At 44.9% G+C, this 20,744-nt stretch overlaps 1 protein-coding gene across 4 annotated transcripts in view; it reads right to left on the bottom strand.

Moving 5' to 3' along the window:
* Window positions 1-361: 361 nt before the first annotated feature.
* The window catches only part of Sbf2 (SET binding factor 2), a 386,553-nt gene continuing 366,170 nt past the window's right edge, over window positions 362-20,744 (bottom strand). For all 4 annotated transcript variants that reach the window (XM_045146272.1, XM_045146275.1, XM_045146274.1 and 1 more), the window contains 8 exons: window positions 14,069-14,195; window positions 11,827-11,954; window positions 8,966-9,199; window positions 7,899-8,003; window positions 5,921-6,114; window positions 5,206-5,293; window positions 2,633-2,764; window positions 362-1,886 (listed from right to left, as the gene is read on the bottom strand). In XM_045146272.1, the coding sequence (XP_045002207.1) occupies window positions 1,788-1,886; window positions 2,633-2,764; window positions 5,206-5,293; window positions 5,921-6,114; window positions 7,899-8,003; window positions 8,966-9,199; window positions 11,827-11,954; window positions 14,069-14,195 (1,107 nt within the window). In that variant the 3' untranslated portion in view covers window positions 362-1,787. The remainder of the gene's footprint in view (window positions 1,887-2,632; window positions 2,765-5,205; window positions 5,294-5,920; window positions 6,115-7,898; window positions 8,004-8,965; window positions 9,200-11,826; window positions 11,955-14,068; window positions 14,196-20,744) is intronic.

Genomic DNA, 20,744 nt, shown 5'->3' on the forward strand with positions numbered 1-20,744 from the left:
ACAGTTCCTGGATAGAAGATCCAACAAGACACCAGTGTCTTATGACTGAAATGTTCAAAAGCTGCCATATATCCTAGGTGGTAAAATTGTGACCAAGGTGTGAGGAACTGAACCAGTGTCGCACAGCGACAGGGAGCTAAGAGGGTGGCCTCAGGTCTCCTCCCAGACTAGATCCAACAGTGCATCCAGCAGTCATCACTCCTGAGCAAGGGGCAGTGCTGGCATTGGCAGCACCAAGGCACACAGGGTCATGCTTTGTCTTGTCTTCCCACTTTTTGTCCGACGAATGAGTCCTGATTGTCTCCCTCCTGAGAGCCGAACCCTGGACAATGAGTTTCACTTCATAGTGCGTGAGGGAGGCTTTTTCTTAAGAAATAAATTTAATTCCAGGTGGTTAGTGAATGGAAGGCATGACAGGCCTTCATGACAACTGAAAGAATCCAGTTACAAAAGAAGCGGTGAGCGACTTCAAGTAGCTGGGTACAGCGGGCTCTGCACTTTACAAAGTACAAAAGTTATTTCATGTACAAAAATACAAATAACGTGCAAAACCATTTTCACAGGTGGCAAATTTATAAAATGAATGATAAAAAATCCTTCATTCTTATCACTCCCCAATTTTTTATATATTAACACAGTTCTATTTTCTAGTGTATAGTTTTAAATTTGAAAATCTAATTTATTTTTAATCTACAAAGAAGTTTTTATTCTTTTAAAAAGGGAAGGAACCTTTCATTACAGAAATCTTATGAATGAATCAGTTTGTTAATTTTATATTAAATTATAAGTAGGGTATCTAAAAACAAGGATATAGAAATCATATATACATATTTCTGAAATATTAGTTGGTATTTAACATATGAACACAGAGCCTGCCGGGCCCAGGTGGCACCAGTGGCTATTCTTGTTCACCACAAGCCAACAGCACCTTGGGCTTTAGGCTGCACAAACACAGCGTCGTGCTCACAGGGACAGCGAGGAACAGTTCTTACTTCTGTGTGCAGAACTGCTGAATGGCTCTATGGCCACGCCGCAGCGAGACATGGCCCCAGGTCCTCACTCGATTAGGGATCAGTGCATGTGTCCTGTGGTTAGCGTGGTCAGCTCTTCTTTGCATGTTACTATGTGTAAGAAGCTGCCAGGAGCAGAACATATGAGGCAGGCAGGCTGGCCCTGCATCCAGGGAGCGCTTCTGGTCCAAAGGATTGCTTTCCTGCACCAGCCCAGTCATTGTCACATCATTCCCTGGACAAGCTCTTTTCCTCCTAACAGTCTTGTATGCACCCTCTCTGCTTGTCACTGAGCAATGATGTCTACTGCTGTGAGCCTCAATGTCAGAGCAGGGACCACGGAAGCACCGTTGGGCAGCACCAGACAGCCAAGCATCTCAAAGGCCAGGAAGCAAGCATAAAAACCTATGATGGGAAACCACTCAATGTAGGGCGTGAGATGATCTTCGGAGGGGCTTGAGTTTTGCCTATAAAAAAGCTCCCCAAGGAAATTATGGCCTTGAGCATAAATAGGCTCTCCATGAGGAAGGACTCCGGTGGTGGCCATTTTCCCTAGGAGTGGAAGGCAGTAGGCTCAAGAGCATTCTTCTGGCCCCTAACCACCAAGACCTTGTTAGAACACAGTGGCAGACACACGTTTGACACAGACGTCCAGGTTAGACAGATGCAGAAACTGCTGCAGGGGGAATCAAGGTCAGGCCCTGGGTGACTGACTGGCACCCCTTCTACTGGGCAGCACGTGCTGTCTTCCTCTTCTGCTTGGGCTGACCGTGGACATCAGGCATCAGAGATGCAGCTCTGGATCCTGTCCATCCATTGCTGGGCACTCTGCCCATCCTGGGCACAGAAGTTATACACACGTCTGCTGGTCTTGAGCTACAAACAAGCAACAACAGCAGAGATGAGGGTGGGGCTGTTTTACAGCAAACTAACCTCCACAACTTTCCTTTGCATGCTGCCCCAGATGCCTACTGCTCCCTTCTACTACCTCACTGCCGCACCGCCCTTAGTCACTTTCTTTTTCTCAAGCCCAAAGTCGGGGTGTGATAAGAAGGGAAATAAACTTGATTAGGCAAGAAGGGTTAGGACCGCCTGAAGCCTCAGGCCTTTCTTACACACTGCACCAAAGCAAGAAGGTGAGGATGGTCGGAGCTGAAGCCCGAGGTAAGTCCTCACCATGGAGCCGGCCTCAGCATCCTTTCTTCAGTTGGGACCTAAAGAGCCAGGGAAATGGCATCCTTGCCCGAGCAGGGCCTGGAATGTGACCAGCGCTCGTTACGAAGTCCAGCTCCCTGGACAGACTAGGGAAGTCTTCTAGTGTGTGGCCTGTCTCTGCACTGTCTGCCAAGAGTCTCCTGTGGGGGTCAGGCAGGAAGACCACTAGATTCCAAGGAAGCAGGCAGATGGAGAGGACCCACAGCATTTTTCAAGGAACTGAGCTGCCCCCATGTGTGGCACAACAGAGGCCAGGCCTGGCGATGGACCGCTGACTTCAGGTTCTCAGGCACTTCCCACAGCCAGGATCCGTGCCTCTCTCTGGTTACTACCAGCCCCTCTGAAGGTGCTACGGTTTGGAGGCAGATGAAAAGTTGTACAGGAAGAGCCAGGCAAGAAGGACTTACATCGAAGAAAGCCTTGTCACTTGTGTGCTTTGGGGCTCCCAGGCTGGGCCCGGCAGGGACGACCGTTTCTACTTCAGCCAGGTCGATGTGGCCTTTACAGCTCGTGTCCTCACCAGAGTCGTAGTAGCGGAGCTGGTGCCAGAGTATACAGATGGGATACAAGAGAGAGAAGGGAAAATGCATGACTTTCCAAACTTTATCACTTTCCTGTGTATCTTGCTTGTACATGTGGAACTGTGTCTGCAGGAATATACAAGATTTAACACTGGTGGAGGGAGAACTGCGAGGTGGCTGAGGAAGGGGAGTGGGAAAAAGACAGTAAGGACTTTTTGAATTGTGTGTTACATATAAAAAGTTAGTGAATTAACTATGAAAACATTTAACCTATAAAAAGGGTAATATTGCTGGGCGTGGTGGCGCATGCCTTTAATCCTAGCACCCGGGAGGCAGAGGTAAAAGGATCTTTGTGAGTGCGAGACCAGCTTGGGACTACAGAATGAGTTCCGGTCCAGCATGGGCCAGAGTGAGATCCTACCTAAAAACAAGACAATTCAAAACAAAAAAAGGGGTTAATGTTTAGCATCTGTATAGAATTTCTGGAAATTGATAAGAAAATAATCTTGTTGAGAAATGGTCAAAGGATATCAACAGGTAAGTCACAGAAGAAACACCAATGAGCTATTAGCCTCTGCAAAGGCATTTGTTCACCAAATCAAAACAAATGAAATCAATGAGTTTTTTTTTTTTTTTTTTTACTACACTGAGAAATACTAGAAATGAGTGGCAATAACCAGCAAGGCACTAGAGACCTGAATGCTGTTAGTGGCAACATGATTGGTTGGGAAACGTTTTAGAGAACAGTTTGTCAATCCCAACTAAAATTAAAAATGTTTGTGTCTGTTGGAATATCTGTTCCACCTCTACAAAGTTATCCTGTGGAAAGCAAAGTTTCCTGCAGAAATAGGAAGTGGAGGGCTTTTTCGTCACTGCATGTATTCGCTCAGGCCTGGCAAAGAGGGGACTGTCTCTCCGCGGGGTTCTGGTTAGTTAACGACAGCAGACCACGGAGTGAAACCCTGCATAGCTTTCCCAAAACAACAAGGAAGCTTCTCAATGAACTGGCAGGAAAGGTTTTCAAGAGGTATTATTTTGAAAAGCAAGTTGCCAAATGGCATGACCATATAAATGATTTTTGAAGGACATAATAAATAGCTTAACATCTGAGCATACTCAGGACTTTTAGATCTTTATGAGAGGCTTAAATTTGGTATAATAACCATGCGTTACTTTTGGACTAAGAAAAAAAAATGGCAAATTATTTTGAAAGTTAAAAAGAGCCCCATTGCCCAGTGTGGATTGCAAGTGTACATGGCAGTAATGTATCCAACATTTCCATCTCTGTGGCTCTGGCCTCAGACTCCTCTCTTCCCCTCCTCAGGAATAGAAGTAGAGCTAACTGGAAAATCTGTGTACCTTCTGTGTTAAAGAAATCCAATAGATTGTTAAGAATGCAAGCATAATTTGATGTAATTTAAAATTATAGCACATCATGCTATTCTCCTATTCTGTATTTAGTGGTTCATGTTTTACATAGCATGGGTGGTTTCAGACATTGCTATTTTAAAGTATAGCCAGAAGCTTCCATTTGAATGTTTGAAAATAAATTCCCAATACTCCTTCACAAGAGTCTGAACCTGTAAAAACAAACCCCTGAGCAGAGGCAAAAGTAGCCCCAGACAGTTACCACCTGCTCATCTGGAAGAGGTCCTCCAGATGCAGCTCACACCAGAGCATTGGAAGGTCATAGTCCTTCTCCAGGTTTATCCCAGAAGCCTCCACTGCAGCTGAATGCATGGAAAACTAGTATGTAGACCCCTCTACGTCAGGCGGACTCAGGTGAGAATGCAGAGGCCTCACAACTCAAAAAGGGTGTAGAGGGGCAGGAGGCTTGAGGAGGAATCCCTCTCCCCTGAGCTCACCGGCACAAAGAATGATGGGGAGGATAACCTGGAGCTGCTAGAGCAACAGCTACGGACCCAAGGATGCTGCCGAGTGCCTAACATCGTCACCAAAGTCCAATCTAGAACCTGTCTCTTGTGAATCCCAGGACAGGCTGGTCACAACCCATTCTGCCTCTTTTGGGCCCAGTCCCCTTGAAGGCAGCAGTGTCTCGTTTAGTAGTCAGCACACTGTGGACACAGAGGTGGGTGCAGTAATGATAATCACCGTCAGCTGTGCATGTTTCCTGCCACAGGGAGGAGAGGGCTGCAGGCTGAGAAGTGCGCAGAGGCTCACGTGTGCGGGCCTGTAAGCCTCAGGTGCTTCCCGACCTGGGTGTTCAGAGCACTGCCGAGTGCCAGGGCTCTGAGCGTGCTGAGCGTGACAGTCCTGCTCAGCGGTGAGCGCCAGGAGAGGCTACTCTGCAGCTTCCCTCCCAAGCCCGTGTGCAGAGCGTAGGGGGGCAGTGTGCATGTGAGAAGGTATCTGCAGCTGGGAGCCACATAACAGCCAGGGACTGAGACAGACCTAGACAGAAGGATTTTCCTTTGGTTTTAGTAGTATAGTATTATTACCTGATGTTTTGTTACATCCAAAACGAACCAACGAGGTTTCCAACCTTTCAGCAAAGCCCCTCTTTTGTATAGTGTTCCCTCAAAGGACCTAGAAGAAATGATGACAAAACAGTTTATTTTGGTTTTTCATTGAAGAAATACTGTGAAGGGGGTGTCTCCTGTCTTTGCCAGTCAAATTTCTGTTTCTTCTAGATGATCCACAAAGGGCCAGCTGGAGTTCTCCCAGGAGATTTGCCCCTACAATTTTAGGGGAAGGCTGCCTTTCTACTGGGATCGTCACACCTGCCTAGGTGGGACCTGTCAGCAGCTATGCTGCGTGGCACACTGGGCATGACGCTGCCCAAGGGAAAAGCAGAGCTGGACACAGAAGGCTCAAGCCGCTCTCTATTGTTAGCGAGTTCCTCTTCCCTCAGTGGCGCGTGGGACTTCCGAAGTGCGCGGCGGAGTCAGTGCTGACTAACGTGTGTTTCCTCCAGAGCGCCAGCAGACAGGAATCAGCAGCAGATGATGGTGTTTACACACTCATTATTGTTAGTTGTCATTTGTTTTTTTTCTTTCTTCTTCTTCAGAGAACTGACTAAAGCAGTTAGGGAAAAACTCAAGGAAATGAAGCAAATCTATTTTAACTCTGCCAAAAGCAGCGCTGTGTAGGCTCAGCATGCTGCGGAGCGCACAGGTGAGCCCCAGGCGGACGCTGCCGGGTGCAGCCCATCACCTGTGTTCGTCGTTCTTCGACGTGTACTGGCTGTAGAGCGTGGCGGCCCTGCGCTCCACCCCGTTGGACGGGGCGACGTTGGCACTCTGCTCCTCGCCTGCGGTGCCGACTGGGAGGTGCAGCACAGGCCTCTTCTGATAGGAAGGCTGGCTGGTGGACACGATGCCTGGGGACCCAGGTGGGCATCTCTGGGGCTGAGAAAGGCAGAATAGAAGTTAGGAAAGCTTGGGAAAGGCTTTAAGACTATCTTGATCATTTCAATTGAACAAATTTATCTCAGTGTGAAAACTGTATGAGTGAGCCAAGGGCTGGTATTGATTCTGCAGTGGCTTATAATAAAAACTAGAAACAACGCAAATATCCATTATCAAAGGGCTGATTAAAAAGTTTTACTTCTGTATGAAGGAATTTTAAATGGTTACTAAAATGAGAGTGCAAACAAACAGCACATATTCTGATGGTAAGTGAAAAAGAAGGCAGGTTTAAAGGTGGGAGGCGCGGCAACCTTTACATGTGGGATCTAGAATGATGAAGCAAGGTTGATGGTGCGACTCAGTCCTAGGTTATAAAGTGTAGGTGATGTTCATCTTCTCTTTTATACTTTGTATACAATAACCTAGAAACAATTTCTTTCTTTTTTTTCTTCTTGAGATAAGGTCTCACTTTAGCCCAGGCTGATGTGGAACTCACAGTGATCTTCCGACCTCTGTGTCCCCAGTGCTGGGATTAAAGGTATGTGTCACCATGCGTGGCTGAAACATTTTTTTTCTGAGAAAAAGGACATAAAGACATTACTTACTGTGGTGTGTATGCTAACAGTTCCTGAAGGCAAGAGAAAGAGCCCAGAGAGCCCGTTTTACCCAGGGCTTCTCGCTTCTTCGGAGAGCTCACCTGGCTCTTTGGGAGCCAATCTGGTGTGCATTGTAGTGGTGGCTCTGCCAGTTACCAGCGGTGAGAGTTTTCTACCTTCCTCCATATGTGTGAGGTGAGACACCCCCGCACTGAGGACGGAGTGCCGCCTGGGGTCTGGTGCTAAAGCACAGGCCTCGGTACCTACTGTGTGCTTGATAAAGGGTTCTTTTCTTTTCTTGTTTTTTTTGAGGTACAGTATTGCTCTAGCTCAGGCTGACCTGGAATTCACTATGTAATGTAGTCTCAGGGTGGCCTTGAACTTACAGCAATCCTCCTACCTCTGCCTCCCAATTGCTGGGATTAAAGGCCTGCACCACCCTGCCTAGCTTAAAGGTTTCTTAGAACAGAACAGAGAGTGTGAACAGCAGAAAGTAGGCATGTTTTGACATCTAAAATACTTTTATTTTCTCTCTCTACTTATTTTTCTGGGGCAAACATGGACTTGACATTCCCCTTCTCCTAATGTGGGAGATCAGCTGAAACCACAGAGGCACTGAGAAGAAAAGAACCCAGTAATCTCCCTCGGCACAGTGCCCTGAAACAAGTATTATATCACTGTGGTAAGTGAGACACCCGGGAAGTATTTGGTCATTTGGAACTTTCTGGCCTGGACCCTAAGGGCATGAGGAAGGACCACCCTCTCTTTCTACTATTCTCTCTGCTACAAACCCAGCGGGGCCCTTTCCCTATGGCAGCAGGCCCCATGTGACAAGCACCCTCAAAAGCTAGAGATAGGGCTGGAGAGATGGTTTAGCGGTTAAGCGCTTGCCTGTGAAGCCTAAGGACCCCGGTTCGAGGCTCGGTTCCCCAGGTCCCACGTTAGCCAGATGCACAAGGGGGCGCACGCGTCTGGAGTTCGTTTGCAGAGGCTGGAGGCCCTGGCGCGCCCATTCTCTCTCTCTCCCTCTATCTGTCTTTCTCTCTGTGTCTGTCGCTCTCAAATAAATAAATAAATTTAAAAAAAATTAAAAAAAAAAAGAATTCTCAAGAAATCTCACCAAGCTCCCTTTAAAAAAAAAAAAAAAAAAAGCTAGAGATAGTTCCCCAGGGGGCATCACCAACTCACATGGTCTGTTCTTGGATCTTCCTTAAGGTCCATGGTTACCTTTTCCCATAGTTGGTGCCACTTCTCAGGGGTTTGGTTTAATTTTTGCTCTAATTTTTCAATTTCCTGGAAAGAAATGAAAGAGAGTATTCTGACAGATATTTCACAGAAGGCCAGGATGTGCCCAGAGCCACACACTTCCTCTGTACTAGACCCAGCTAAGCAGCATGGCCAGAGACCAGCTGGATTTGAGGATTATTAGGATTCATTATCAGCTGTCTGGGACAGACTGGCTTAAATAGTAAGAAATGCAGTTTGTATCCCAAACACCTTCATCCTTGGGCAGCTCACAGGAAATTTGATGACCAAAGCAAAAGGCCGACCATGGGCCCGAGTCCCAACCTTAATGGCTGAGGTAGCTGAGAAGTCTTGTCCTTGACAGGGGAGCCCCTCAACTTTGGTGACTCAAACCAGATGTGGAAAGAATGAACTAGGAGATGCCCAAGGAGGCGGATTTCCCTTTTGACAGGGCTCTGGGACCAGCCATCATAGCAGTGTGTTCTTCCCAGCCAGAAAACCAGAGAGGACTACTCCTCAGGAACTGGCCTGCATCAGGGTTGGAGCTGCTCTTTGGGGGAGAGGCTACTGCCAGGATGGCTTCATTCCAGACTATTCCTTGCAGAAGGTGGTTGGCAACCACCCAATCAGATCATCAGCTACCCACACTTCTGACCAGAGGAAGTAAAGCACCCACAAAAGCCATAGCCCAGGCTTGACTCAGGCTGCTTAGGCAGTGAAGACCGCTGGGAAGCAGCTGGAATGAGCTAATTGCTCCACTTCTTCCTTGTAATACTGGACAATCATCACATTGACTCTTTTGATAATAGTAAGCCTGGTGCTCACTGACATGGAGGAGCCAGTCTGATTTCCTCGGACTCTAGAAGTGCTAGTTATACCACAACCCAGGCAGAGTAAGGAGTTATGTTCACGTCTGTAGGCCAGTGTTAGCTTAGCCTGGTTCCTAAGGGCGCCGGAGCTCTTGGGCTCTATGGCGCCTGTAGGTATGTGGCCACACATGGCTGACTTACTCGGAAAAGGCTGGTGAGCGCATCGGGCTGAGAGCAGCCGACATCGTCATAGCATGGCCACACTGTTCTCCGCTGGCTCTGGGACCCCGCTCCTCCAGTCAGTTCAGACTCTTCAGAGGGGAAGTGTTTGTGGCTCAGCATTATCCAGTCATATGAAGGCCCTGTGGACAGGGTCTCCTCTATGTAGTAATCCCACTTCTTGAGGCTGGAGACATTGACATTGGGCTTCAGAGCCTGTTTAAAGAAAACTCTGCTGTAGTTCCATCTTGACCCCAAAGTACCCGGAGCTCCTGACAGTCCAGCCCTTAATCAGGGTCTGGGGCAAGTGTATGAATTCATTTAAATAATTTTTTTTTTTGGTTTTTTGAGGTAGGGTCTCACTCTAGCCCAGGCTTCACTATGGAGCCTCAGGGTGGCCTCAAACTCATGGTGATCCTCCTACCTCTGCCTCCTGAATGCTGGGATTAAAGGCGTGCGCCACTACGCTCGGCTTCATTTACATAATTAAAAGCTACACTTCAGGGCTGGAGGGATTGCTCAGCAGTTAAAGGCTCTTGTCTGCCTGGGTTCAATTCCCCAATATCCATGTTAAGTCAGATGCACAAAGTGGTACTTGCATCTGGAATTTGTTTGCAATGGCAAGAGGCTCTGGTGTGCCATTCTCAATCTCTCTCTCTCTGCTTGTAATTAAGTAATAAAGTATTTATTTTAAAAAAGTTATACATAGCAACTGAGTGTAATAGACATCATGCTATGCTCCGCTGTGATCACTGAGCTGTGGATGGAGCAGTTGGAGCTGAGTGGCTTGCTGAATTCAGAAAGTACCTTTAAAAACCAGTAACAGTGTTATTATAATTAACCTAAGAACTTTTAGAGTCTGTTGGTTTATATTGGTTCATTCTTACCAAGATATTTATATGTTATTAAACAAGTGGTTATTTTAAAGTTTTAAAAAAGTTATACATCAAGATAAAGTATTGAATAAAAAACAATGTCTTGGGCTGGAGAGATGGCTTAGTGGTTAAGTGCTTGTCTGTGAAGCCTAAGGACCCCAGTTTGAGGCTCGATTCCCCAGGAACCACATTAGCCAGATGAACAAGGGGGTACACGCATCTGGAGTTTGCTTTCAGTGGCTGGAAGCCCTGGTGTGCCCATTCTCTCTCTGCCTCTTTCTCCCTCTGTCTGTTGCTCTCAAATAAATAAATAAAAATAAACAAAATAAAAAAAAAAACCATTGTCTTCCTAGCTTAACAAGTTTAGTCTCCTAATGATTTGGAAGGTCAGGTTCAAAAAAGGGATTCTTGGATTTCTCAGAGTTCCATACTGGGAAGTGGTGGCTACTGGGGGAGCTGGCGTCAGCTCACAGTCCTTGGCTCAACACCCTCCTCTCACCTGGCCTTGCATGGGTATTTGTGTAGATCCAGCCCATGAGGCCAAACTCTGTTTACTCTCTGCCCGTTCAAGTCTTGGGTTTCATGTACCAGCACTGAGGATCGACTTGGGCAAGTTTCCTGGAGAATGGCTCAAGTTCTGCCCAGGAAGTGTGAGGTACCCAGAGCATGGTTAGATGAGGAGAGAACCATTTATGGATGAGCCCTCCTTTTTTTTTTTTTTTTAATTTTTATTAACATTTTCCATGATTATAAAAAAAATCCCATGTTAACTCCCTCCCTCCCCCCCCACTTTCCCCTTTGAAATTCCATTCTCCATCATATTACCTCTCCATCACAATCACTGTCTTTTCTTTTTTATTAACAAGAGTTTAATAAGAAGGTTATGAATGTATGTGCCAGGGCAGGGGCCTTATCATCCCCTAAATACATCCCTAAGAATTGCATTACCAACCTGCTTGTTCCACTTCTAGGTCACACAGATACACACACCTGAGCATGGTGACCCCTAAGACAGGCTATCCTTCTTGTACTGGCTTCCAAATATACCTGCTTCCCTTAGGTTAAGTGCACTCAAGTATTTCAGGTTTCTCAGATTATGCTACTAGTTGAGATTCCAAGTTTCATTTACTCTTTGTTCCAGGTAAAGTTGCTGCTTTGATTTTTTTTTATTTTTAAAGTATTTATTTATTTGTTTGCAGGCAGAGCACACATGAGATGGGGGAGGGCACGGTAGGGCCCTTTCCAGTGCAGATGAACTCTAGATGTATGTGCCACTTTGTATATCTGGCTTTACATGGGTACTGGGGAATCATACCTAGGCCATCAGCTTTGTAAGCAAATGTTTTTAACCGCTGAGCCATCTCCTTAGCCTTCATAAATGTGTTTATTTATTTTTAGACACAGTCTCAGTATATTTCTCAGACTGGCCTTGAACTAAACCTGGGCTCAAGTCATCCTCCTACCTCAGCTTCCAGATTATCTGGAACTACAGGCTCTGATCAGCCAGCTTGGCTCTAGTGGGCCTACTTTTGACTGCCGTTTAGCAGACGTAGTTTCCCCCAGTGATAGTCATCTTGTGGAACTAGCCATGACATTGCTGTAGTCATGATCCAGACCTTTGTCACCACAGGGTCCCTCCTCCTGCTCTTTGATGGCCACACCTATCTCCTTTTCTGCACCCACATCCTTACTTGGGTAGCCATCTCTTTCTATATATTTATTTATTTGTCAAGGTAGGGTTTCATTCTAGCTGCTTTGATTTTTTTGGTTATCCCTTCTAAGTTTTAGGGGCCAGCTCCTAATTTTTGTGGCAAATGAACAGTCTACATTTCTAATATGCCTCAAACATTTAAAGGTTTTTGGTATGAAATGTTTACTAAAAAATCAAACCACCCCATATATGCTAAAACTAAGGAAAACTTTAACACAAAATATTCAGAAAATGAGACACAAATGTCTCTCTTCTACCTCTATCTCCACTGGAGAATACAAATAATTGAAGAAAACAGGACTCCGCTTGTGCACCCTATCAATGCACTCCCAGATACAGACGCCTTTCTTGGCCTGCTTGTCTCCTTTATCATCAAATAAGGTTCCTGTGAATTCAAAAATACCAAACAAAACAAGTTAAGTAACATTTTTTTTCTATATATAAAATGTATATTAGGAAAAAGTAAAATGCTTCCTATGGCTTTAAAGGCAGCGTCATGGTGCAGAAACCTTAGGGGATAACTGCCCACTGAAGATAGGAACAAGCTTCACAGCTCGATGGAAACTCTGCACAGTGGAAGAAAGATGCAGGCGAGGTTTCCAGGCAGCCAGTGGACATTATGTAAGGCACCTCACTCCACATCCCGTATCTCAGTCTACAGCCACAGAGCGCCGTGCCAGGGTACTGGCTACACATTTTTTTTCCAGAGAAAATGGATTCAGTTAAAATATAATCTTATGCTGCTTAAAAAAGCTTGTCTGTTTACTATGAAGCAATTGAAAGCATTTTCTTGGTTAGTAGTTTGTATTTACCACAAATGATAGTTATGGAAATTCTGGGTGATAGAATGTTCTGTATACTTGGGTGACTTAAAAAAATATTTTGGGGCCAGGCGTGGTGGTGCATGTTTTTAATTCCAGAAATTGGGAGGCAAAGGTAGAAGGACTGCCATGAGTTTGAGGCTACCCTGAGACTACATAGTGAATTCCAGGTCAGCCTGAGCTACAGTGACACCCTACCCTGACAAACCAAACACCACCCCCCAAAAAATAAAAAATAAAGTATCTCCTTTATTTTGGGGGGAGGGATTTCAAGGTAGAGGTTCTCTAGTCCAGGATGACCTAGAACTCACTCTGTAGTCTCAGGATGGCCTTGTACTCATAGCAATCCTCCTACCTTTGCTTCCTGAGTGCTGTGATTAAAGGTGTGCGCCACCATGGACAGCCTTTCAAAGTTTCTTGACTCTTCTTATGTCTGTTTTTTCTGGGGGGGCAGAACAGGGTTTCATGTATCCTAAGGTGGCCTCAGCTTGCTATGTAGCTGAGGATGATCTTGAACTTCTGATCTTCCTGACTCAGCCTCCTGAGTTCTGGAACTAGCACCATACCTGGTTTCTGTGAGACCGCCTCAGCAAGGTGGAAAGGCAAGGACTGACGCGCTAATTTCCCCTGACCTCCACGTGCCACCATGGCATGCACATGCTCGCCCTAGAATAACCCTAGTGCCCATGTCTCACTTCAGACCAAGTACACCGGAGTCTCGGAGGATGGCATCAGATATTGGTCATTTTAAGAGTTCAAAGTTGAGTCTGCTGTAGGGTTGGTGTGGACTCACTTATGTCTCCACTTGGGAGGCGACATGGACTATACAGCATTCAGCCTGCATGCAACAGGCTCAGGGCACTTTTAGACAGAGATGAGCTGAAACCAGAAGAGAAGGTGCAAATATGGCTCTCCCTTCTATTCTCGTGAAACCTGGTGACTGGAACCAGGAACAGTAAGCTTTCCTTATAGGATTCAGGTACTGTCTCATAGCAATATATACATATGTAAAAAAAAAAAAAAAAACTTAAAAAAACCCACTTAGTGGTTAAGACATTTGCCTGCAAAGCCAAAAGACTCAGGTTCTATTCCCTGGGACCCATGTAAGCCAGATGCACAAGTGGCACATGCGTCTGGAGTTTGTTTGCAGTGGCTGGAGGCCCTGCCATGCCTATTCTCTCCCCTTCTCTCTCCCTAGCCTTCTATCTCTGCCACTTTCCCTCTCTTTGTCAAAATAAATAACAAACAAATTAAAAAAAAAAACAGTTTGATGGAGCAGGATGCTCAATGGGCAAAAGCACTGTATCCCAGCACTGTATCAAAAAGCTGGACTTGCGCCTACACATGCCTGTGACCATTCCTGGGGATGAGAGGAGACAGAAATCACTTGTACTCGCTGGTCAGCCTTTCTGACTGAAAACATCAGCTCCAAGTTGAGAGACTCTGGCTCAAGGAAATAAAGCAGAAGAGCAATAGAGGAGGACACATGATGATCTCCTCCAGCCTCTGTGTGTGTATGGAGTATACACATCTGCACACCACATGCATACACTATACACACAGAGAGAAACAGCTTACTCTGAGCTTGTCTTACTTAAGGGCAGTTACACCACTGGACCTTTCATTAACAACATGAAAAGCCAACAAAAAAGATGGAACTGGGCATATAAATACATACCATGTTCTAATCTTTCATAGTCTGAATCCAGGAGAAATGTTTTAAAACGATTAGACACATAATGGAAGGCCAAAAACTTCAGGTAATAGAGATTAAATTCAAACTCAGTTGGATACTGGTTGTGAATCTGAAATACATGAGCAAAGAGAAGCATAAGACTCAAACAGAACAAGGAACAAAAGCCAGTACGTGCTGACCTGAAACACGTAGGTCATTTGCTCACTCATCCAACACATACCCGAACCTTCACCACGAGTGGCAGAGATGGGAAGGGACCAGCTTTCTGAGCGTCTGTTGTTGAGTCAGGGTTAGGAGCACCGTCTTAATGAATTTCTACAATACCGCTGCACAGGAGTCATTACTTCACTTTACATGTGAGGGGCTCAGGGTTAGCAAGGTCCATAGTAACGACTGAGCCCAAATTTGAATACTGCTTTGTTATGCTTTATGTTCTGATCCCTACTCACTGCATTATACTATAGGAGGAACTTGACAGATATGAATTATGACGCTTACTGCTCAGGATTTGTGGTGTAATAGTGTGAAATACACACACACATACCCTACTTACAGCAGTTGGACAGGGGCCTTACGGGGACAGCAAGAGATGATTTTTTTTTTTTTTTGGTTTTTTGAGGTAGGGTCTCACTTTAGCTAGGCTGACTTGGAATTCTCTATGTAGTCTCAGGGTGGCCTCGAACTCACATGATCTTCCTACCTCTACCTCCTGAGTGCTGGGATTAAAGGAGTGCACCACCACACCGGCAAGAGATGTTTTTAAGGACAAAAGATGTGGGTAAACCCGAACATAATCAAGAAGCAGCCAATAGGGAGAGAACACATTTTTTTCTTTCTTTTTTTTTGAGATAGGGTCTCACTCTAGGCTGATCTGGAATTTACTCTGTAGTCTCAGGGTGGCTTTGAACTCATGGTGATCCTCCTACCTCTGCCTCCTGAGTGCTGGGATTAAAGGCATGTGCCACCACACCCAGCGAGAACACATTTTATTTTTTATTATTCTTAATATATATTTATTTGAGAGAGAATAAGTGTGCCAGGGCCTTTAGCCACTGCAAATGAACTCCACACGCATGTACCACTATGTGTATCTAGCTAACGTGGATACTGGGGAATTGAACCTGGGTTTTTAGTTTTTAGGTTTTTTTTTTTTTTTTTTTTCCCCTGAGGTAGGGTTTCAGGATGGCCTTGAACTCACGGCAATCCTCCTACCTCAGCCTCCCAAGTGCTGGGATTTAAGGGCGTGCACCACCATGCCTGGCAGGTTTTTAGGTTTTGCAGGCAAGCCCCTTAATGGCTAGCCATCTCTCCAGCCCAAGAGATTTTAGAGAAAGAGCTAATGACTGAGAGAATAACATCCTGAATGAAGCCAGGGCACAGCACTGGAGATGAGGAGGGTTGGGGCTATACATAAAGTGATCTCAGCATAGGAGGATCAAAAGTAAGGTTTTCCTTGGCTACACTGTGAGTTCAAGGCCAGCCTGGGCTACATGAGACTCTGCCTAAAAATAAAAAAAAGATTCCTCCAAATGCCAAGGGAAGGGGGAAGAGCATATGCCTTTTAATGTTAGTATGTTTTTTTCTCAGTGTTTTGAGACTACATCTCACACTGTAGCCCAGCCTGCCCTGGAATTCACTGTAACACAGGCTGGTCTTGACCTGGTGGGAAATCCTCCTGTCTCAGCTTCCCACGTGTTGAGACACTACACGCAGCATTTACCTTCTTTTTGTGTCAGTCAATGACCATCAGGGTTACTGAACACAGGGTAAAGAAGGGAAGAAGGAGGCAGCACTGAGCTTGGCAGTTACCACATCACTTGCACTAGGCTTTAGACAAGCTCTATGCAGACTCTGTGGAGCCATTTTATATTGGCAGAGGGCAGGCTGACCTTGTGACACTCCCCAGTCTCTGTGGCAATCTCACTCTTACACTGCTCAAATGGCCTCTCATGGCCAGTTATAGAATCTGTTGGCTGAGATAAGTTCCAATCTGTGTTTGCTTAAAAGCTGTTGCAAGTGACCACTACGGGCAGCCTGTCTAATAAACCAGCTTCCTCTCCATGTTTAATCTGGCCATGTGTGTCATATGCTAAGACCATGGGCATTTTAAGTCTTGAGCTGGGCATCTAGCTTTCTTGTCTGGTCAGAAACTTAGCTGTCTGTGACGAGTGAAGTGCTGTCTCCTCTCCAGGACCCCCTCTCCCCCGCATTTTCTCCTGGCAGCTTAGCTTACACTGCAATGTGAAGTCACGCAGCAGGTGTGTTAGGAGCGAAGGGCCTGCACTCGGGGCTGCTGCCCTGCCACGCTCTCAAGAGCTGGGTGGAGAGGCAGTGTCCTCCAGGGCTGTGGAACTGTAAGCATTTGTGTAGCTAAGAGATTTCTCAATAGTGAAAATGGAAGAATTTGATCCCATGGGTGGCTTGTGACTATGGCATATGAACAGCTCATTAGTTTATAATTAAATAAAACCAAAGTCGTTCTGACACACTGTGGTTCAATGCTATGATTCTGTGGCATTATCACTGGGCATGAAAGTAAGTTTATCTAAATAGTTACTAGAATTACTGATACTTATTTTCCATTCCCGCAATGGGAAACAAAAGAAATCTCTACCCCACTGTCAACCACGTCCCACATACAATTCTAATTCCAATGCCTGCTTCTGTTGATGCGCACTCCAGTGGTGGCCCTGGGTTTGACTTTCTACTCCAAGCAGTTCTCTTGGTGTTCTGCTTCTTTAGTTTTGGTGGTGCTGGGGACTGAGCCGAGAGTCCTGCACATGCTAGGTGGGCACTCTGACATTGAGCCACACTCCAGCACTTCCTTTCCTAAACAGTGTTCAGACCTCAAGTTTCCTGCCTGACCTGTCCTTTAATGCCATATAAATCTTTCTAGTACAAGCTCCTGGTTTGGAATCAGGAGCACCACCTCAGGGTGCCAGTGCCCACATGATGGAGAGCAGATGACTCAGACGGTGAGGGGGACAGGCCAGCCGAGGCTGGAGCCTGGTTCCTACCATCTGAGACTCCAGGGGAGGAGAAATCTGCAGTGTGCGCAGATGGGATGGGTTCCAAGGACAAGCCGCTTCAACAAGCCTTGGAATAAACCTTCAGTAGCCACAGGCCAGTCACAGGTTTGCTGTGTCTGGGGGAAGAAAGGTTCAGAGTTCTTTCTACTGACCCAGTCCACAAAATGTTCAGCAAAGCCAAAGGATCCAGGTTCGATTCCCCAGTGCCCATGTAAAGCCAGATGTATAAAGTGCCCCATGCATCTGGAGTTTGTTTGCAGTGGCTAGAGGCCCTGGTGCACCTATTCTTCCTTTCCTTGCAAACACACAAATATTTATTTTAAAAAAGTATTTAAGAATTCATCTTAAGTTGGAAAGAAGGGACTGAGTGGAGAAGGGATTTGGGAGGGGCTCAAGAGGGCACTAGGAGAGGGTTATGATCATGTTATATTGTCTATGTGTATGGAGGTTGTCAATAAAAAGATAAACATCCATATTATACGGGCTTAGATATTAAAATATTTGAAAATTGCTTTGTTTTAAAACAGTCTGGATTATGTCAAATTTTCCAGCTTTCAGTTAAGTAGGGATGAAGGTAAATGCTAGAAGGCCTGAATCTGTCATCACCCATCAGCTGCAGCTACTTTGCCAACATGAACCTTTTAGAGGAACTGATGACTGTGGAACAGCTCAGCTGCTCACTCATGAGCTCAGGAAAGTGCTTGTCCTCAAAGTGCAAAATAGCTTTTGCATTTGGATGGAACAGAATCTTGTATAGTGTTGGCATACAGTAACTGTGAGGAGAATCTCATCACCAAACCAGGCCAGAGTGAGCCAATGTACAATGTGAATAACCTTTGAAGGCAAAGATTTCTTCAATAGGATGCAATAAAAAAGTTCTAGGATATTCTCCAAGTTTTACTACAATGCTGAAATAAAAAGGATAATTTCTTATCCTTCATATTTTCATTCATACTATAGATATTTTCCCATGGTATTATATCTTGAAAATAAATCCTAGGGAAAAATTATTTTTATATTTTGAAAGATTTGGCTTGGCTATTTCAAGAAAAGGAAGTATCCTGTAATGACATCCTTTCAGTTAGGCCAGATGCTATTATGAAACAGTGAGCTAGCGCTTACAATTCATCTGACACCTGGATATACTGGCATAAACAATAGCTTTTTATATGATGAGACATTTCTAATTTAAGATCAGGGCTTCATCTGTTTTCTCTGTAGCTTTATTAGTACTAGTGGACACGTCTAGGCACACATCCACAGGTTGCCTTGTGGCATTCAGCATGTTATAAACGGTTAAATAAGCAGGGAACACATTCCACCCAGGGAGGTTTCACTTGCTGCCGTGCAATTTGGAACTTATTTTTGTAATGGTGTTGGGTCTGGCTCTGTTTTGTGTCCCTGAGAAATTGAGGACAGCACTCACTCTGACTATTTGGCAGAAGTCAGAGTCATGTAGAGTACTAGTGTTCACTTGAAAGATATTCAAAGAAGGCATTTTTAAATGCCTGAAACCAGGATGTAGGAGATGATGAAATACTATCTTATAATTAAGTCAGCAAGAGTCAGAAGCACTATTTGTTAACCATAGACTCCTTAGAGTCCTCTGTTTTTGAATGATAAACAGTTCCTCTTCAACACAAAATAATTTGCTTCACTAAAGCTGATACTGATCAGGGACAAACACCCCTAATGTACTACAATTAAGTCCACATGTTCCCTTTGTCATGACTTGTCTACACTCAGGTTAATATGTACTAGGTCAAAAGAGAGTTCAGGCAAGTTTAAAGAAATCAGATTTCAGTTAAAACTTTAAAAAAAATCATTTATTTATTTGCAGGCACAAAGAAACCCTTTTCATTTGAGCCCAGTGGTTTATATAGAACATCTGAATCTTAACTTTTAAAAAATATGGATATATGCAATTAGGCTTTTTAAAACTATTTTATCTATTTGTTTGCAAAAAGAGAGGGAAGCAGGGAGGGAGAGAGGAAGAGACAGAGAGAGGAGGGAGGGAGAAAGAGAGACAGAGAGACAGAGAGAGAGAGAGAGAGAGAGACATATTTCTTGGCACTGTAAATAAATTCCAGATGCACGTATCACTGTGTATCTGGCTTTACTTGAGTACTGGGGAATCAAGCCCAGGCCATCAAGCTTTGCAAGCAAGCATCCTTAACCATGGAGCCATCTCTTCAGCACTGAAATTAAGCTTTTATGTCAAGCTGCTTTAGGTAATTTAATATTCTTTAGTTTTAGCATCTGCTATAATGTATTGCAAAGATAACAGGAATGTGATATAGATCTCACTTTAGTCTATGTTAAAAACTGTTTTATTTATATCACATAAGGGACTCAGAATACATGTTCTTTCTCAGTACTTCAGACTCCTCCCCCTTCTACACAACTCCAACAAAAAAAATTAAAATATTTCAAGAAAGGTCTTATATATATGAGACACAATTTGGTAGTTCCATTTGTGAACAAAGAATGTCTTATACATTTATTATGAATAGTTTTTTATTGACACTAATTTTACCTATGCAGAATTCTGCAAGTTAAACACAGAAGCATAAAAAATTTAGTAGTGTATTTATCTTAAACTAATTTTAGCTATACAAGCTCATTCCTCCGAAATCTCACTCCCCATACCATTAAAAGGATTTTTTTTGAGACAGATGTACTCTGCCATTTCTTTGTAATGCTTGTTTCCTAAGAGTGACCCAGACCACTCCTCCCAGTGATCACTTTCCTGGAATGACCCAAACCACCTGTCTGATTTTCAATTCTCTGAAGTGACCCAAGCCCTGAGCAAGGCAAACTACCCAGCAACCGAAGAATTCCAATGCCCCCACCTCCCTCCCCACAAGCGCCCCTTGGTCTGTAAGGGCAGTGACTTCTGACTGCCTGGCCAGAGCCCCTGTCAGGCTTCCCAGAATAAAGCCTGTCTCTGTTGTTGAAGAGTCTTCTCACTCATTTCACTTCCCGAGTTTTCTAACATTAGTATGAATCTTAGGCTGCCCTCAAACTTGTTTAATTTTCTTGCCTCTCTGCCTTCAGAGTTCTGGGATCATAGGCATGTGCCACCTTGCCTGGCTGGAACTTTTACCTCCATATCCTCCCCAACCCCCGAAGAAAGAATGGGAGGGGAGCGCAGTAAGAGGCCAAAGCAACTCAGAAAAAATGTGAAAGGGCCGAAGGAAGTGGGGCATCAGTGACAGCAAAGAAGCCACACTGGGAGGAGCAGCAGGAAAGGATTGGGGAGCAACAACTGACAAACCCAGTTAGACTCCAGAGTCCTTTCCCACACTATGTTGTCATAGTCTCTTCAGAGCAAGAGACTGAGTTATCTTCTGGAAAAACCAAGCTTACTAAGGTTTGAATCTGGGAGTCTCAGTCACAACTGGGTTAGTGGAGAGACCTGTCTGAAATAGCATGGAAAGTGTCAAAGCCGACATCCTGACCTGGGGTCTTCTGGAGCCCTCTCCTGCCTGCTGCCAGAGAGCAGGCGGCCAGCGCCCAAGTACTCCCTGGACTGGATTTACAAACACGGCTAGGGAGAGGCTGGCAACTGTTGTTTTCTTTTCCTGGACTCAAATTTATTGGGTGATTTTTCTTTTCAAGTTTATTTA

Source organism: Jaculus jaculus, chromosome 3 (genome assembly GCF_020740685.1).
Source record: "Jaculus jaculus isolate mJacJac1 chromosome 3, mJacJac1.mat.Y.cur, whole genome shotgun sequence".
Taxonomy (NCBI): domain Eukaryota; kingdom Metazoa; phylum Chordata; class Mammalia; order Rodentia; family Dipodidae; genus Jaculus; species Jaculus jaculus.